Source organism: Tympanuchus pallidicinctus, unplaced genomic scaffold (assembly GCF_026119805.1).
Source record: "Tympanuchus pallidicinctus isolate F22 unplaced genomic scaffold, pur_lepc_1.0 scaffold25, whole genome shotgun sequence".
Taxonomy (NCBI): Eukaryota; Metazoa; Chordata; class Aves; order Galliformes; family Phasianidae; genus Tympanuchus; species Tympanuchus pallidicinctus.
Window position 1 is genome coordinate 4649035 of NW_026294742.1, and position 19337 is coordinate 4668371.

Here is a 19337-nt window from a genome sequence, read left to right on the forward strand (position 1 = left end):
TTTTCATCTTCTCTGAGCACTGCTGTCACTTGACTAGCATTGACATGGCAGACACCTCAAACCCACTGCACCACACAGCCATCACTGTGGGCAGTGTAACCACCTAGCACACCACAGACTTCCAGCTGAAACCAGTGTTAAACAAGGAGGAAAAAACAGTTATGCAAACTGGGAGGATTCATAGTTCTTACCTGGGAAATGGAAGGGCAGAAACTGGAAGAGGACAGGAAGGCGTGCAAGGGGAGGCCGTGAGGAGGTTATGAAAGGGAACCACACAGGTCTGTGTAAGGAATCCAGGGCTGCCCCTTTCTCAGTTCTGTTTACAAATCCAAACAGAGCTAGGACACTCTGCAAGTGTAACAATTAACTTTACTGGAGAATATGTCATGACAGAAGAGTAGTGGAACATGAACATTATTTCAGCATTAGTTAGCTTGCTTGCTAAGCACTGCACTTGCCCTGGGGCTGGCCACCAGCCCCCTCTGCCCCCAGTACAGCCCCAGCCACAGCAGCATTCAGCAGCGGGGAACCTGGTTTAAATGTCTTCCATAGAGCTGTCTGGGGAAAGGATGGAGCACCGATGTGGTTTGAGGAAGGCTCCCACGTGGTTGGCAGTGATTTCAGCTAGAAAACCAGCTTTTCTCAACTGTGCATGAGCTATGTAGACGATGGCATAAGGCTGTTGTTGAGGATCTTCGTTCACGGGCTTCACCCCATCCTTCTCAGACCTCACTCGAAAACTCGCACGGCTCCCTCGCTCCGAGGGTCCCTTTGCTCTGATCTATAACACAGCAGCCTCTAGTGGCCAGGAGCTCCCTTACCCTCTGGGCAGGGGAAGCAGCCAAGGGCTGCCTGCCTGCAGTCCAAGATGTAGTTTTCTTCCCTTCTAAGTTGCAAAAAGACTGTAATTGAAGCGCATTTTCTGGAATGCAGTTTTTTGTACTATTATTAGAGGAAATATTGAAATTTTACTAAAAGCTTACCCAAAATCATTCATTTTAATTGGAGTGTGACGCCTTTTGTTCTAATTGATTTGCTTTAAGAGCTGTTGCTTTAAGTGCTCCCGCAGCTCAGGTGCCATTTTCTCAGCAGCCACATTCTTGGCATTCAGGATCTCTTCGTGTGCTTCCTGGAAGCGCTGCTTCCCCACGGCTTCTTCCACCCTCCTGCGCCACTCCGCCAACTGGGGCCTCTCCTCAAAGAAGTTGTAGCCAGAAGCAACAGGCTGCAGAGAGAGCAACAGAACCCAGGCATCAGGCTTCCCTGCCAGCAGCCAGCCAGGGCTGGGAGCAGAACGAAGCACAGACGTGCCTCTCCTTTGAGGCAACAAAGTCATGGAGTTCATTAGGTGGAGTTCATCTCTGCTTGTTAACCTGCAGGAAGCAGTGCTGTCCCCTGGGAGCTGCAGTGGAAGCACAGCTGTGGCAGACCCCCAGACTGTGTAACGTGGAACACACAGGTCCACACACACCAACGTGCCTCTTCCAAATCCCTGTGATTTCTGTAGCTCATTGTATGACACTGAATCCTGGTACTGGGAGACAATCAAATAGATTTATTCTCCCCTAAAACAGAAAGTGACTTTATTTCTACACAGCGCAGACAGCGCTGCACTACTTCTGTCTAGGAAGGAGAGTGAGGAGTTCCTGCTCTGCTGCTCAAAAGACAAAGCGTGGTCAATGAGCACCTTACATTCAGCTGCCTCAAGACAAATGCAGTTCAGCTTCTCTCCTGAATTTGTGTTCTTTCAATCTCTCCTTCATCCTCCTCTGTCTACTTTTTTCCTTTTTTCCTGGAAGAAATACCAGAAAATGAAAATTTTGTCCAAACTTCTCTAAAGAGAAATTCCCTGGCAAACTCAATTCTGCTTGTGGTCAAAAAGGAACAAGTTTTAATTCCACTGAAGACTAAACTGCAGAGAGAAGGATCTGTCCTACAGAGATGCTGCTGCCCACAGCCCAGCTTGTAGATCTGACAGCACCGCGATCGAAGCTCACCTGCATGAGCTCCACCAGGGCCACGAGGTCTGCCAAGGAGATCTCACTGCCCGCAATGAAGGGCTTGCCCTGCAAGAACTTCTCCTCAAACTGATTCAGGACAACGTTCAGCTCCTCAATAGCATTTTCCAACTTCTCTGAAGGCAGTGGCTGGCCTGTAAGCAGAGGAATCAGCACCTGGCAGGGAAAAGAACAGACACTGCTTTTTGCACGTTTCCCTCTAAATGAAGTCCAGGCCTCAAACTGCCTTCTTCTAAGGATCCCCCAGTGTCCGTGCCCAAGAACAGCTGTTTGTTGAACAGAACAAGCTGTTGAACAGATGAATGTCAGTAACCATCCTTGCTTCCCATCTGTCTGTGTCTCCTCCCTAGAAAGTCTGAAATTTCAACCACGCGTGTCTTCTCTCAAGGGAGGGCTGCATCATCTTTAAACAGCTGCATTTTGTTTAACAGTGGGATGTTCCTTCTCTCCATGAAGCTGGGCGGAAGGCAGCGAGCTGTGCCTGCTGCTTGCTGTTCATACAGGGTACATTCACCATGCACACTGCTTGGTCTGCATTGACAAAGAATGAGCCCCACAGACTTCAGAGCTATGGCTGCAGCAGGAAGGATTCAGACTACTTCATTTGGGCAAAGATCTACTACCAACCAGCCGCATCAATCCCAGGTCTAGGTTTGTTCCTGTCACCCGGTTTGCATGCTCACTTAGAAAGGCCCAGCACACAGAGGGTTGCCGTTGCGCTCTCAGCTCTCAGTTTTTAGTGTACCTTACCTTACATAGGAACACCTTGCTCGCCTTCCCACGAATGTTGGCCTGCTGCCATGACAGGTACTCATCAACTCTGGCCTGTTTCTGCAGGTCAGAGGGATACCAGTGATCGGGAGTCTTGAATTTCCGGGCCAGGTACATGAGGATGGCAACGCTGGCAGAGAGCAGGACAGAGCAGTGAGTGGTAAGCTGAGATGAAGGCACCTCATCCTTTCTCCTTCTTCCGAATACTGCACTGCTGTGTGAGCAGCAGTACAAATGTAATTTAAGTCAGGTATAAGTGAGAATGTGTGATCATTGGGTGGTCACAGCACATGGCAGAGTTTGTGCTGGCTTGCTGGTTGCTCAGGGACAGCAATCGTCCATCGCGTCACCAGCAGGCCACCATTGCATGACCACCAACAGGCATCACCATTGCGTCTGCCTGGCTGTGCTACAGTTACCCTGCAGACATTTCAGAGCGTATATAAACCACAGAATGAGTTCATTCCAACTCAGAGCTTAGCGCTGCCAGGCCATCCTGCAGCAGGTGCCTTCTGACAGATCTACACATTGAACTACAGCCCCCAGCTGAAGGCAGAGAGCAGAGGACATAGGGGCAGGTGTCTGAGCTCAGAGACATTGCCTGCATGCAAGCTAGCTCCAAGCAGCAGCTCAGAGTTTTCATCAAGCATCAGGACAAACAGTGCTTCCGCAGAGGACTGAGCTTATTTGTGCCTTACCTCTCTGCCAAGGTGAAGGAACCATCCTTCAGTGCAGGCACTTTCATCAGCATGTTCACCTTCCTGAACTCCTCGGTCTTATGCTGCCCTGAGGGAAATGAGAGATTTTTTCTCATCAGTGGTGCTCAGCTCCCATCTGGGATCAGCTGAGGAGCCCGCGGGCAACACATGGACCATTTCTGGCTTGGACTGTACAAATACAGCCCTGTACCACTTATTGCCTGCATACCAGAACAACCTCTTGACAAAGGTTCAGAGTCCTTTCATACCAGCAATGTTTGTCAACTCAAGGCGGTATCAGCACAAAGTTTGTGCTTGGAGGCACCTGTCAGGGCACGAACACCAAGGAGCTTTGGGGGGAAGGGATCTCCGTACCACAAACACAGTGGGTTAACCACAGGGATAGTGAGAAAGAAAGCAATTTTTCCCTTTCTTTTTTTTTTTTTTTCTTTTTCCTGGAAAATGAGAAAATTCATATTAAACTCTCTTTATAGTCCTCTGTTTAGAGGAAACAAATTCCTATGATTCCATATAAAGCCATGAGAACTTTATTACAAACATATCAATAAGCTCTTTGCTCTTTGTGCGAGTTTTCTTTATCACAGATCAGAGCAAAAACAGACGTGAGTTTGCTTTTAAGCCGTCTTTTAGGTCTCCTCTGTAAAGCAGGCAGTGGGTAAAGCCAACCAGAGGTGTTTTGTTCCTTTGGAGTCCCGCTGTGCTTTGTTACCTCTGGACCCAAACCCAGATACCTTCATTCACGCCAGCCTCTTCCCAGCCCCTGGCTTCAGAGTCACACACGTGCATCTCCACAGTCACATCTCTCCAGTGCCTTTCCCCCTGTCATGCGTGAGTCACCTGGGAATCTTTGTGCCCCAGGAGATGCTCTGGAAAAGGTTTGTTTTCCCAGAACTTGGCAAACCCAATCTCTGAGTAATTCTCTTTCAATTTTTCCATTCCTCTTCATGCTCTCCCTGCTTGCCTGCCAGCCTCTTCTCATTTGGATCAACGTCTCACCACAACCATTCGTTGGCAACAAGGGAAAAGACACCGTATGGGCTTTTACCCCAGCTGCAATCAGCCTCTACTGAGACAGGCTGTTAAGAGGAAAGCAGCATCAAGTGCATTCGGTGAGCAGCCAAGGCACGAGGGGAACACCCAGAGCAGAAACCACAACACCCAGAGGTTTTTCTCATAACAAGCTGGAGCCTCTCTTGTTTCTCTATCAGTTTGAGCCTCGTAAACCTTCTCATCTTGCATTTTAAGCCCAATACATTCACTGAATTTCACAACAGACCACTAGAAAGGCTGAAAGGCAGTTTTTACCAGCAAAGGAAAGAGATACAGATCTCCAGACGTCCTCTGATGAAAACATACGATACCTCTCTGTGGGGCTCCTACCCTCCGTCAGTTGGTTCTGGAACAAACAAAAGCCCTTCTCCCTTCTGCAGCCCTCAGCTTTCCCATTCTGGCTGCTGCACTTCACCCTCCCCTGCCTTTGCCATCTCCCAGTGCTGTCAGCATGACTTCACCCCACTGTGCCCCACTGCTACACCCAGAGGAGAACCACACTGTGCTGCAGCACGGAGCTCCCATTACTTGAAAGGGGCGAAGCCCACGCTGCTGGGTGCACTTCCATCTCCTTTTGGCCGGCACCCCGAGGAGCCTTACTTCTCAGAACGACGTCTCTTTTCCTGTCCCCCATTTTCTGATGGACTGTTTTCAAAGAGCTCGCACACAGCTCTGCAGAACCTCAGCACGAGGTGGGGACGAGGGCGGCAGCACCGCCCGGTAACAACCGGAGTTTCCACACTGGACGCGAATCCCCCGCCCGCTGCTACCGGGGGGCAGCGGCCCCTTCCCATCCCCGCTCACCCTTCATCAGCTCCACCCGTTTGAACTCGAACGGGATGTTGTTGCAGCGGGCGAAGAGGAAAACTGCCCGGCAAGGCTGCGAGAGCAGATCGAGGTACAGCTCCAGCCCCATGCTGCCGCTGCCTCGCTGCCGTCCCCTCCGTTCTGTCCCGCAGACGCCGGCACGGGGCGGGGCGGCACCGCGGAGGAGGACCCGGAGCTCCCGCCCCGTTCCCGACCGGCTGCGCTCCGCACCGCCCGAAGCGAAGCCATGATACAGCCGCTCCCCAGGACCCACAGGGCGAAGTTCTTCAACGTGTCATCAGGACCTGGTTCGGCTTAATCACTGTTCTTAATCACTGAATGATAAGACATGAAGGCAGTTGATTAATGGGATGCTGTGCCCGGGCGAGTTCGCTCATGGGAACTCGCAGTTCTGGTGTAGGGGGTTGCACACATCTCCTCCATGACTAAGCAAAACCAACTTGACAGGCAGGTACAGCACCCGAGCAGCAGGACAGATGCAGGCTTGGCTGCTGTGACAGTCACATGTTGCTCCTGCTGTGCTTACAATTACTTACTTTCCAATACCCTCCCTTTTATTTTTCCTTCATCAATGTATTGCCAACGATGGTGTTCATTTACATTGTTTTACAAAACAACAAAAGCCAGAGCTGGATCTCTTCCTGCAGGTCTCCAAGGGCAGGTGGAGGCTACAACCACAGGGCAGTTGTTAGTCAGGGGCTGAAAATACCAGAGGTAAATATAGAATTAAGGCTTTTAAATTCATAGTAGACATGAGATGTTTTAGTCTGCGTTAACAGTAACACTTAGCACAGCTGCTGCTACCCCTTGTACTGAAAGGAAGGAAACAATGCAGGCAAGGAAATAACAAAAAGACACAGCAATACAACCAAAAATCCACTGTCATCACCTCTGTATTTCAGAAACTTTAGGATAGTATATATAAAATCTTTTTAAAATATACTATGTCTATTTATTTAAAAGTTGCAGTTCATTCAATCTACAACAGTTCTTCAAACAGGATTCTGCTCCAGGCACTGCACTGCATGCATTCTTATGCTTTCATGAGGATGCAGCTCCTTGCACAACATGGCAGAACTGAGCTGTCCAATTTCAGAGGCAAAAAAGGCACAACCCACACATCTGGTGACCAGCAGCTCCATCAGACCCGTGACCAAGAAGTGGACATGGCTCTTCTGTTCACTGGAGGCAGTTGTCAATATGCCAGCTGGGCAATGATGCAAAATCCTCTTCAAAAACAATTGCATTTGCTTCTTGAAAGCCAGTAAATTAAGCCTGTTTCCTGTGTCCTCCAAACGAGAATGAGGCATGTAACAGCTGATTTTAGACAAGATAAGCTTGAGGAGATGAGCACCGAGCTCAGGAACCACATCTCCTTGTTACTGTGCTGGTTATCTTCCGTGCCATGAAGCACAGCCACCTCTGCCTGCGTTCATTCAGACTCGTTTCTGTGCTCGCTCGACCTGTTCAAAATTAAAGTTGAGAAGATGACTGGAAATGTTCCTGCCCAGGGCCATGCAGAAGGGACTTTGGGCAGCAAAGTAACAGTATCACGATCTGTTCTGCTCTGCCCCTAATAATCCAAATCTGCAACTCAAAATCGTAATTCTTCAAGAACAAAAGTTTGTCAAGTCCTCAAAGAAGAGAGCAGAACACTTACACAAATCACACAGCACAAAACTATCCGTTACAGTTCCCTTGTCCACCAACGTGGCAAGTTAAGTGCTATCCTGCTTCTGTCCAAAAGCTCTCAACTTTCCTACTGGTGTGTAAAGGTCTGCAGAAAATGCTTTCCTTCACACCCAAACAGCTATGTCTCAGTCCAGGAGAAGGCTTCTGGACACTAATACTTGTGCTTGTCATCACTTGCAAGGAACTGTAAACTGTAGCTTTAAATTTTTAATTTCCTTCCCCATTTTCTGCTGTTCTTCCCTCTCTCAGTTACCTTGACTGTCCTCTCTAGTTTAGACAGAGCCTCCTCATATTGCTGCACCAGTGGCTTTAACGACTTGCCCTTGACCAAGTGCTGCTTTATGTCTGGAATGCCAGCATCCTTCAACATCTGCCGAAACCTGCGTTCCTGCACAACAAAACAGACACAGCAGAAAAAGAAGTGAGTGCCTCCCGTTTGCAGGGGGCAGCCTGCTGTCTCTCAGCTGGAAAATGAGCACATTTTGGGATTTTCTGCCCCGTCACAGAGTGACTGAATAAAGATTTTCCAAGTACAAAACAGCTGACTGGAGAAGGTGAAAAGTAACATGAACATTTCCATTTCAAATGAATCTCACACCGATGACATACCTGGATTCTGAGGACCATGCTGAAAGCTAAGCCTGCTTTCCCTGCACGAGCTGTTCTTCCAACACTGAAATCAGGAGAAGGAACATCAGGTCAGTTCACTCATGCAGCAGTCACTGCCACATCTGCTTCAGGAGCCTGACTGTGAAACTCTCCAGATTTAGGAGAAAGTCTGGATGTTTATGTTTAACAGGGCTAGCCATGTGCTACAAAGGATGAACTTTTCCAGAGTCCATTTACAGCTGCTGAACCTCTGCAGTGTTCTGAGCCTCTGGAAACCCAACCTGACGTTCTTCAGGACAATGTTTCTAGCTCCTATAAAACACATTTTATATAACAGGGTGCTAGATTGCTGTTTTAATACTACATTGCTCTCATGATGCCATGAATTAGCTTCTGATTTAAGAAATTAGCTCTACACTGAAGTTAAAAGGAGTTTCAGCTCTGGATTTTTTTAAGTGCATGTCGCTTATACTAAGTATTTCAGAGAGCACCAGGCTCCAGCATCTCCCTTTTGCCCCTGCTTTGTCTTACCGGTGAATGTAAGTCCTGATGAACTGAGGTGTGTCATAGTTTATTACACAGTTCACTCCTTTAATGTCAATCCCTCGAGCAGTGGCATCTGTGCTGATTAACCTGGTTTTGAATGTACATACAGTTATTTTCAGGTAGCATCTCTGCCATTCCACAAACACATAGAAAACAGCTGAACACAGCACAGCTACTGCTAATCTCTGTTAAAACTGGGCACTCAACTTTTCTGAGCACTAAGCATTCAAGCAGCACTGTAAGTCACAGGGTGTAACTGGCATTAGCTGCCTAAGTGCCACTACAGTTACATATGAAAAGCTATAAAGCATTTCCAGGCTCTCCAAGCCTGCAGCACTGAGCCAGACAGCTGCCAGCACACCACAGGTTACAAACCTGTAAACATCTGAGCATTCCTTAAAGGTACTGAATGCAGACAGTGAGGTGTCTGCCAGTAATCAAGGAAGAATTTAAATACCAGGTTTGGACAAAAAGCAAATCCAAAAAATAAACATTTACCTTTTTTTGGGGGACATTTCACAGATGCAATCCCAATACAGTTATGAACATCACAAAGTGAATCAAAATTATGGATAGAAATGGATAGCATGGATAGTAAACCCAGCTGCCAATCTGAGCCAGGTCCCACGTTTTTCAACTCATTCCTGCACGCTGTTTTACAGGGGAGCCCTGTTGAAATATCCTCTTAATTCTGACTAGTTTTACACTAGAAATAGTGTATGTCCTGACACTTACAGGAAACTCATTTAAGATACTCACAGTTGTATCTTTCCTTGTTCAAATTCCTTCATGGTTCTCTGTCTCTCGTTTGGAGCTAACCGAGAGGAAAACTCAGCCACAGTGATTCCACCAAAAGCTTGAACAAGCAGGAACAATCTGCAGGTGGATGGGACAGAAACCATCACCTCACCACTTCACTGTAACACCACCGTGGCCGCTATCTGCCAAATGGCCTCAGGAATATATTCACCTGTGGGAAGCCTCTCTGGAGTTGGTAAAACACAACACACGGGTGAACTTCTTTGTCAGCATGAAGTGCAAGAGGAGCAACGGCTTGGAATTCAGGTCACAAGGCACGTAACTTTGCTGCAGTCATCAGGGAAGAAGTTCAGAGACAAATTAGTTCTTGCCAGGGCTTTCTTCCCTGAAACTTACTACCTGTCCATAACCTACATAGACTTGGATGTTTTGCAACAAAACCAGTTCCCACAGTGCCACCCCCGATTTAGAACAAGTCACAGCAACACAGCATCAGGCAGAGGCAGGAGACCTATGTTGTTCTCTCACTTCTCTGTGGCAAGTAACAACACACACTGCCTTCTGGTCTACAGATGGATTTGTATTCACATGCCTTAGAATGCATGTGTAAAATACAACTTGAGACGGGCAGTTGAGAAGTGTACATTGCTGCTCATCTCCACTCCCTTTTGCAAGCAAGTTTAATTTGGTATGAAGAGTTTAATTTTAAAGAATTCTGGTCCTAACCAAACAAACAGTAATGAGAAAACAGGTGAGTGAAGGCAGAGCTCTTGGAGTCACAAAAACTCCCAAAGCCACTTTCTCTCAGCATCTCTGTAACACAAGACATTGAAGGAAAGGTGTATTTGTTCATAGGCTACAAACATCACTAGATATCCCAGAGTTAAACTAATCTCAAAGTCTAATTTACTCAAACACCTTCTTTTTTCCAACAGCTACCAAATAGGTTACTTCTACATTTGCAAGAGAATTCATATCATACCGACAGCCCCTCAGGCAGGGTGTACTTCTCTTCAGAATCCTGTTCGGTCTCTGTTCCATCTCTGAGTGTTTTTTTCTCAGAGTAGACAGACGTGAAGAGGCGAGGCTGAAACAAGCCCAACTGCTGCAGCTTCTCTGGGTCCTGGGTCAGCGTAGCTGAAAACAGCAGTTTCTGTAAGGGTATCTGAGGGTAACAGCAGCTGAAATGAACAGCACATGGAAACTGAACTCTGAGGATAGGGCAAAGGAATTCCCCACCACGTGCCTTCAGATGAACTCTTTTTGACACCCATTTCCCACACTGGTAAGATCTTTCCCACTCTCCTTTAACAGTGGAGCTCACAGATGGAACTGGATCAGCATTCTCAACTCAACTGCTCAACCCTCATTTGTTACCTTGTGCCCCAGTCACCCCTGCCCCAATCCGAGTCACTTCCTTCCTTTGCTGCTGATCTCGGTTTCTGATGCACCTCTGCCATGCTATTTGAAAAGAGCAGCTGCAGATGCACAGTTCAGCACTTTCCTTCAAATTACTCAAGTATGTCAGAGGGCAGTGCTATTGTTTGCTGTGTAAATGATTCAGAGACTTGCACTATTTGTGTATTCTTTGGATGCTGCTTTAGTCTAGTTAAGGAACGCCTGAAGAAGACAATACTTAGATTTCAGCCTAAAAGACATCCTTTAATACCAGCTGTTCACTGCCTGCTTTTTCAAGCTTTGAAGAAGTAGCTGCCTCACTTTGGCAGACAATTCTCTGAATATCCTTGCAAACAGCTCAAACAAATGCATTTTGCAGCTTACCCAGCTGCTGTTACAGGCCCTGGTTTGGTCCTCTGAAAAAGTGTACTGGAACCAGCTTCATTTTCTGCTTGGAATGCAGCTTTGACAACTTGGTTCAGCCAATTCTGGTGCATGTCATCAATCATACGGTCAGCTTCGTCTATGATCTGTAGCCACAGACAAAAAAACTACATGTTAAACACTGTCTTGAACGTGGCAGCTCATTTATTTATTTAAATCTATAACAGTGAGCCAGAATCCAAGACGTATAAAAGCTTCTCGTCAACAGAAACGCTTACTTTGCCCATCTTTTCTCAAATGAAGGCACACATTTCTATCCCCAAACAGAATTCTGCTTTCATTTCAGTTGCTCAGAAGCCAACCAGGCACTCAAACTACACACAAGTTCATTTGCACTTTTGCAAATACATGTTTGCATTTAAGAGAAAATACTTCAAACCCTAATTAAGATGGAAGCCATGTCTCTATACAGATTCCAATATGGTGGAATTAACTTGAAACCCTGATAATTAACCCTGGAAAAAAAAAAACAAAAACACCACCACACACTATTTTTTGTGTCTGCAAGCGTAAGAAAGTGTCACAAGTGGGAACAGAACTTCTCATCTTAAGGCAGCTGCATGAACTGCCTAAAGCACGAACCAAGTACACACAACAGTTCCAACACAGATACATTTATGCCCTGTGCAAGAACAAAGCAAGAATTACAGAGCCAACAGCCCCTGCTCTGCAATGGGAGACGTGTGGAGGTGACTCACCAGGAAGCGAAGCTGCGTCAGGCTGAACCCTGGGGTCTTGCTGATGTGATCTGCGAGCCGCCCTGGTGTGGCCACAATAATATCAGCAAGGCTGCAGTAGCCTGTCACCCTGCAAGAACAAGCTGCTCATCAGTCAGTTGCTCCCACGCTGTACAGCATGTATCAGAGATCTTTGGTAAGAAGGCCCGAAGATTTTCCACGTGTTTTTTCATTTATAGTAATTTTAGAATTGCAATTCAAATATCCAATTTACCAGCAAACAAAAGCAATACTGGGCACTAAATCCTGCTCTCCATTGTATCCCGTTTAAACAAAAAGTAACATTCTTGGATGCAAGTCAGAAAAGAACACTTAAGGAAAGCTGCAGCAAAAAGCAGTCAGTCAGTTGTTTCTGTGGGCACACAGTGTTTCGTTCTACTCAGGTAGTGAAGAGCCCTAAAAATCTGAAAATGTAACAACTGCAAGAAAGAACTGAAGCAGGCACCTGGGAAAAAAACAAAAACAACCTCTAGCACATAAACCCACTATCCAAAATCTTCTCGCACGATGGTGCAATACAACAGTTTGTATTTTGACCTCTGCTTGTGCAGATTAGAGTTTACAACCTCTATAAACCTTATCAAAAGACCACAACCTACTTTTTCTGGACGAGCATTTCTTGCTCCTTTGCGAAAGATTTCTGGCCAGTAATCAATACAACCTTCAGACCTGTCCCATCGGTGTAAATGTTGAACACTTTACTCACCTGTAAAGAAACGGGCTTTGTTAGCTGCAAGAAAATCAGTGATACTGATACTTTTCATTAACAATCCCACTGACAGAGCATTCAGCCTGCTTTCCTGAACAGCCATGCAAATATTTACTGCGTCAGCCCTTCTTTCAGCACAGTTCTGCTCAGCAAGAAAGGTGAAGAGCTACTTACCTGTTGAGCCAGTTCCTTGGTGGGCAGAACAACCAGAGCTCGCACTTGGCAAACTACCCTATCCAGCAGAACCTGTAAAAACAAAGGTCAAATGAGGCCCTAACACAACGGGGTGAGAAGGAGTTTCTTTAAACTAATGAGAAGAGAGAGGCTTCACACGTCCTCCCAGAGTTTTACATTTCTGTTTTATTCCCTTTCAACTCCTCGTGTTTTGTCAGCTGTCTGCAAAACAGCAGTGAGCACAAGTGGGTTCATGTAGACCCTCCAGACAGCTCTGAGCAAAAAATCCCTGCTGATTGGCATTCACAAGTTTCTCAGCTTTCTCATCTACTTTTAAGTTCAAGTTTTGCCTGAACAAAAGCAACTCCACGTTTTCCCTACAGGTATTTTGCTGGTAGTAAAAACTCACCTGCACTATTGGGATGACAAAAGACAGGGTTTTTCCACTGCCAGTGGGTGCTGAGACACAGATGTCCCTGGGGCGGTATCCTCCCTGCCCCATCAAATACCCATTGGATGCACTCTGCAGAACAGCAGGTATCACCTCTGCCTGAACTGAACAGAAATGGAAACACACATTACTTGCAGAGTTAATTAACTAGACTAAGACTGGTTTATCTAGGAAATCCACGTTGTATACAACAAATCTGTGTCCACATCTGTACCACTGCTGCTGCAGGCGTAAGACTAGAAGAAGTAAAACCAGTACAGATACTGTCTGCTTTTTCCTCCAGGTCTTTTTCATTTGTGAGCTTAGCACTGGGCACAGAGATTTCCTTCCCCAAGAATTCAGCTATTTCTTATGCTCAGAATAGATGTTACTCTGTCAAATACTGTTTTCAACACATGCCCATATTGTTGTATTCATATTGGGATGGTACTGGGCAGACTTAAAACCCACGGATACTTGTCTGTAAGCATCCTTTTTTTTTTGAAGTACACAAAATATGCATCAAGGAAAATCAGCATTACCTGCCAAGGAGCAAAACAAACACTTTCCATAGGCTTTGAAGTCATTCAAGTTTGCTGCAAGAGGGTGCTACAAGAAAGTTTGCTGCAAGAGAGTTTGCTACAAGGACTGAAACAAACAGTCCTGTAAAAACAACAGCTATGACTGCCAGCTGTGAACTCTTCTTATTTCCCTGCCTCACAACTTGTCCTCACAAACCAGCAATCCTGTTTCATCTGTGAGGTTTAGCAGCCAGGGAACTAAGTAGAAGTGGAATAACAAAAGCAAGCTCTCCCTCTTTCGGCTTCTGTGAGGTATTGCTTCAAAACATTTTGTGTAGTTGCATTTATGACTAGATTACTAGTCATACTAGTAATTATAAAATGTATATAAAATACTAGTAATTACCTCAATTACTAGAACACACACCTCATGAAAACAGAGGTTAAAAACTGAATTCATTAATGCATTAAGCTTGCTTTTGTTTCATGCTTCATCTCATTGAGTACACAAATCATAGAGCAAGAGTGAAGGAAATATGTAAACAAATTTAGAGAAAGAAGAGCACTAACAAGGTACCTGGAAAAAAGGACTCTATTCCATTCATTTGCAGCTTTTTCAACAGCTTGGGGTGAATTCCTGGGACATCTCTGATTGGAATTAGATTCTCTTTAATACGTTTTTGCACTAGCTTGGGTTGAGCAAGCCAGTGTGGCAAGAAGGGCTGTACCTGAGGTGAGAGAAAAAGAGAGTAGCAAGGTGCTTTTTGCCACCGAAAAGACAAAGCTATATACTAAATACATGCTAATAAGGCACCTTTTCATTCCCAGCTATCATCAAAATTCAGTCAAGGCAATTACCTTCTGCACAGGCTTTTTATCATAATCTCCAAGAACTGCCAGGCTGGAAGGTGGTGGTTGTGCTTCTTCCCCCAAGGCTGCCGAGGGCAGCTCCTCCTCTGCGCTTTGGTTTCCTTCAGCTCCTTCACTGCTCTCTTTCTTCCTTGCCCCTTCAGATCCCTCATCTCTCTTTTTCCTTTTAGAGGATTTTTTTTTAAGGTTGCTCCTGTCTTCCTGCTGTTCGGTGTCTCCTTCAGAATCTAGGTAACAGCAACGCAGAGCTATAGATCACAACGTGCCACAGAAAAGGGATACGGGGAATGTTTTCCATCACAGAACTTAACCAAGCTTATCCCCGAATTCAAGCACAAGAGCCAAACGTTGCTTTGGTGCTACGGGGGCAGCTGAGCACCGTGCTGACACGCAGCCCTCTTTCCCTTACACTGTACTGGTCCCCGATGTTTGCAATATCGGGTTTTCTGCTAGAAAAGGAATTGCTCAGGGAGCAGATGGCGGTGAGGGCGGCAGTGTCACCGTTACCTGCCCCAGGGCCCGGCTCTCTCTCTCTCTTCCTCTTCAGTACCGCACTGCCGCCCTCGCATTCCTTCCTCAGCCCTTCTCGGCCCTGCGCGGCGCCTTCTACGTTTCTCTTCCCCTCCGCGGCTCCATCCTCCGGCCCCGCTCCGCCGAGCTCCCGCTGCCGCCTCAGCTGCCGGGCCTTCGCCTGCTCACGGAGCCGCTCCAGCAGGGTCCGAGCCCGCTCCTCCTGCGCCTCGTGGTTCGCATCCTCCTCCTCCTCTCCGACGTACCTGAAACGGCCGACAAGCAGCCCGTCACGCACGGCCGCCACGCACGGCCGCAGCCCCGCGCCGCGCCGCCCACCTGCTGACCGCGAACAGCGCCATGGCCGCCTGAGGGGGGCGCGCTGTGATGACGTCACGGTCTCGCGCGACGGAAGACTCCAGAAAGGCGGGAGAGGGCGCCGAGGAGTCGGGAACGCCTGCGCCCTGAGGGGAGGTGGAGCCAAGATGGCGGCCGAGGGGATCGTCGAAGCCGTGAGCCCGGCGCGGCGCTGGCTGCATGTCTAGGGCAACAGAGGTCTAAGCGCACCTATGGAGCACAGTGAGGTAGAGACGGCCCAGTGGCACTGCTGCACTCCCATGCAGCATAACTGTGAAGTGCCAGCTCCTACACATGGAAACAAATCAAAATCCTCCATTTGTTTTAACAACCACAGCAATCACCCAGCCCCATCCACAACTGAAGGCCACACCAGACAGCTTATTTCTAAATCTTTATTTGTTTTCTACACAGAGAAAACAGAGGAATGTTGAAGCAGCAGTACTGAAACACACTAACGAGGAGCCATCCATCCGTGAGTGCACACAAGTAGCACAGGGCCGGCTGTGTGGTGGTCTCTAACGGGCAGCATGAGGGAAGGAATGGGAGCAGCCTTTGGGCACAGGAGGGAGAGCTCTATGCAAAGGTGGAACCGTTCCAGCCCACGTTGGCAGCGTTTATGTCGAAGTAGTTGATGTACACCCTGCAGAAGAGGCACAGGAATACACAAAAGATGAGTTATTAGCTAGTTTCTGTAAGCAATGAGTGAGACAAGGCAACAGGATAGAGGAGAGTGCTCTCCTGCCTCCCAGAAACAAGTTTTTACTGAAACCCATTTAACATTGTGTGATAACCTCCATCAGCTGATACTCCTGGAGCCTCTGGAACCATTCTTTCTATCCAATACAAGCTTTTCAGTCAGGAAGAACTCGGGCACCTTTTGGGTAGCAGCCTGTCCACAATTCCAGAGACCAACCTCTTGTTTCAGAGCACTGCAGTCTCACACAGCAGACCAACACACAGCCCAGAGGCTCTGTGCTTCTTCCTTCCAACACGTGGATGTGAGGCAGCAGGCTGGTTCTGCCTATCACTGCTGCACGTGGGCACTCCCCAAAGCTCCACCTGTGCATGAACTGTCTGCAGCCTGCTAATTCCTACTTGCCTGTGAGCTCCAGCCTACTACTGCTTCTCCCTCGTGCTTTCAGGCCCCACCATGAGGAAACATCAGACCCCAGGAGTGAATGAATCTACGCTGTGGACTCTGCCAACGCTCAGGTGTTCTTTCCTACAAGGCTTTCTGGAGAACTTCCAAGGGAAAGATGCAGGCAACAAACTTTAAAACAGACATGAAGAGCTACAAGAGGTTACTTTGTGTTCTCCTAAGCACTTATTGCTGGCTCTTTATGTTTTCAAATGAAGTTTCCAAAGCAACAGATGAAAAGGACCACATCCCAACCCTACCTGTCTGCAGATACGTGCAAGTGCTTTGCAATCATATCGCACAGCAGCTTGGTGTAGGTCTTGTTCTGCTGCCCTCCGATTTTGCCAATGCTGTAGAGGCTGCAGAGAGCGCAGGGATCCGTGGAGCCCCCAAAGGACATCATCTGATCAGGTACGATGTGCACAGCTATGTACTGCAATGAACAAAGCGGGCAGAGGGTTAATAACGCGCAGCCCTCTTTGCAGGTAGAGCACTTAACAGCACGGAGCGTTATGCAATAGCGCCGTGTCCTTTCTGAGCCCGCGGCGAAGCACAGCGCGAGTCGCACCGACCCACGAGCCGGGCTCTGAGGCCGGGGGAGGGCGAAGGCTGCGTTCGGACCGCGGCCACGCGGCGGAGATGGAGGCCGGAGGGCCGGGCCGGCTCCGCAGCTCCCAGCGCGGCCCATCGCCGCGGGGCAGCACTGCCGGGCTGCGATTGCCCGGCCCGCGACGCTCGGCTCGCAGCCCCCGCGTAGCGCTCCCACCCCCCCATTCGTTCCCCACTCATTTCCCATTCATCCCCACGCGGCCCCGAGGAGCGGCCCCGCGCGTAGCGCTCCCCGCCCGCCCCCCGGGCCTCACCTGCGCGGGTTTGCCGGTAGCCTTGGCCAGCTGTTGGGTGAGCTCGCCCAGCAGGCTGTCGGGCACGGCGTCCTTGCAGACGTTGGTGTGGATGGTGAACATGGGCATGGCGGCGGCGAGGGGCTGCGGGCTGAGAGGAGTGAAGGAACCGCGAGAGATGGCGGGGCTCGCAGTGCACGCGGGGCTGCGCCGAGCCGGCCTTAAAGGGGCCGCGCCCTGCGGGGTGGGGATCGGGGCGGTGCCTCCGCGGGGCCGCGCACCGAACAGCTCCGCTGTGCCAGGGCCCGGCCGGAGCGCGGCTGCTGCTTTCTGCCGTTATTCCTGCTCGGTGTTACGACGGCGAGCATATTTAGAGCGTGCGCTACTCACTGCACGCTGGAGTTGGGCCCTGCTGCTCCGGGCGGCTCGCACACAGCCTTCACGCGCACGTGTGGGGCTGCCGTCCAGGATTCTGCAGAATGGGGAGACCAGCCCTGATTGATGCATGATGCATTTTTTTCCTTTTGACAAATCAAGTAATTCGTGCTTTTGGTTTTTTTTTTTTTTAATTAAACGGTGTGCATAACTTTAATAACACGTGAGGGAAAACTTGACTTGTGAGCATGATAATCTGTGATGTTCTTCAGTCAAATTGAAAGCGATCTCTAACTCCTCGTTTCCATCTTCACACCATATTTTTCCACTGGAAAAAAAAAAAAAAAAGCAGAAAGGATTTTTTTTTTTAGCGATGACACGGTGTGAATCCATTGGGCGGCGAGAGGCAGCCTGAGCCGAGCCTGCCGCTGAGCCCTGTGATGCTGTGATGCGGCGCACGTAGGCTGCGGAGGGCACCCGGCACTGCCTGAGCTGCTCGGAGTGACTCACGGGAAGGCAGAGGGGAAATCAGGGCTCTGCACCGACTGTTTCCAGGCAGGAATCAGACGCATGAACTTTCAGCAAAGTTTTACTGCGTGTGCTAGAGAGCTTGACCGTCCATCTGCATGGCACATGTGAGCACACGCAGCCCCCGAGCAAGGAGCGGAGGATGCCGTTTGAAGCTGCAGGGCTGACACGCAGCAGTCCCGGCTCACACAATAGAGAGGCACCTGCAGTTCCATGCTGTTTTATCCCTTTGACTCTTAGTATTTTCATGGCTTCTAAAAATGAAGGTAAAATATTTTACAGAAGTGCATCAAACAGCTTTCTGATGATGTGCTACAGTCACACCAAGAAAGGCGAAAGGAAAGGCTTTTAGGTTCCTTATTAGAGAGTGCAAAGCAAGACTGGTAACAAGTAGGGGTGGTCTTGATGATACTTTGTCTCGGAGTTACCTTAGGAAGGTACAGTTCAGTGTGTGGATGCTCTGAAAACTACCCAGAAGGCCTGTAGCACAGAAAGGCTTCCAAAGAGATGTCGGGCGGGATAAGGAGCAGAGAGCATCAGGAAACAGAGGTGTCATTCTTTGAGCTGGTGGCTCTAAGAAGGTGGCAGACTGATTTCTGGAGAAGGGAGCAGCCTCCTCAGCTGGAGGACTGCTGTGTTTGGAGGCTGCATACCCACTGTGAGAGCACATCTACCTGCCATCATGCCTTGCTTTCTCAGTGTTCAGCACTGCCAGGCTGTGAGCAGGAATGAACCATGTTTCATAAGATACACTGTATTTAGGTTTGAGGAAACACCTTGCTTCCTTGGTTGCGCTGCTTTGATTCGCTGACCAGTTGCCATATGTTATCCCCAGAAACCTCTTCTTGCAGGTTGAGGCACAGGCGTTCAGTTAGAAGCTGTTGTCTGCAAAGCAAGGCTGTGATGGGCAAAACGGGATGTTCACAATAGTGCTTAAAATAAGGGTGAGAGGGGGTTGTAATTCCAGAAAAAAAAAAACCAAAAATCAGATGTGTTGTGATCTTTTTATTTTTTATTTTTAATATTAGCATTGTTTTTAAAAGAGATTCAGGAAACAGATCTGTATTCAATCTGTTTTACTTTGGAAGCAAATTATATTATCTGACCTAGGGCTTGAATAATACATTTTATATGGAAATCTTCCTTTCGTAATTCACCACTTTGACATCTGGGAATGGCTCGCTGTGCATCTCCCTCATTTTGAGCTGTGCTCTAATCTTCATGTCATTGCAAATTGTTCTGTGGGTGAAAAAGGGAGGGCAGAACAGTGGACAGTGGGTTTTTCCACTTGCTGCCTCTGCCTGGTCTG

The 19337-nt window shown here is 48.2% G+C and overlaps 3 protein-coding genes and 1 long non-coding RNA gene across 4 annotated transcripts; 1 reads left to right on the forward strand and 3 right to left on the reverse strand.

Moving 5' to 3' along the window:
* Positions 1-351: 351 nt before the first annotated feature.
* GSTT2B (glutathione S-transferase theta 2B) lies at positions 352-5526 on the reverse strand. The gene is made up of 5 exons (XM_052689380.1): positions 5363-5526; positions 3488-3575; positions 2769-2919; positions 1998-2174; positions 352-1225 (listed from the first exon to the last, which is right to left on the reverse strand). Exons 1-5 carry the CDS (start codon positions 5472-5474, stop codon positions 1025-1027), a joined length of 729 nt encoding a protein of 242 aa, XP_052545340.1. The 5' UTR covers positions 5475-5526; the 3' UTR covers positions 352-1024.
* Positions 2862-5462, forward strand: LOC128083818 (uncharacterized). Its single transcript, XR_008208198.1, has 2 exons — positions 2862-2949; positions 4477-5462. It is a non-coding gene; the product is annotated as an uncharacterized LOC128083818 (long non-coding RNA).
* Positions 5527-6261: 735 nt separating the features above from the next.
* Positions 6262-15172, reverse strand: DDX51 (DEAD-box helicase 51). Its single transcript, XM_052689382.1, has 16 exons — positions 15125-15172; positions 14783-15051; positions 14264-14502; positions 13983-14133; positions 12864-13009; positions 12455-12526; positions 12171-12277; positions 11533-11641; positions 10775-10920; positions 9975-10173; positions 9204-9319; positions 8993-9109; positions 8219-8320; positions 7688-7751; positions 7332-7466; positions 6262-6849 (listed from the first exon to the last, which is right to left on the reverse strand). Exons 1-16 carry the CDS (start codon positions 15145-15147, stop codon positions 6823-6825), a joined length of 2022 nt encoding a protein of 673 aa, XP_052545342.1. The 5' UTR covers positions 15148-15172; the 3' UTR covers positions 6262-6822.
* Positions 15173-15523: 351 nt separating this feature from the next.
* Positions 15524-17335, reverse strand: MIF (macrophage migration inhibitory factor). The gene is made up of 3 exons (XM_052689905.1): positions 17147-17335; positions 16544-16716; positions 15524-15785 (listed from the first exon to the last, which is right to left on the reverse strand). The coding sequence occupies exons 1-3, from the start codon at positions 17252-17254 to the stop codon at positions 15719-15721; spliced, it is 348 nt and encodes a 115-aa protein (XP_052545865.1). The 5' UTR covers positions 17255-17335; the 3' UTR covers positions 15524-15718.
* Between the last annotated feature and the right edge of the window lie 2002 nt (positions 17336-19337).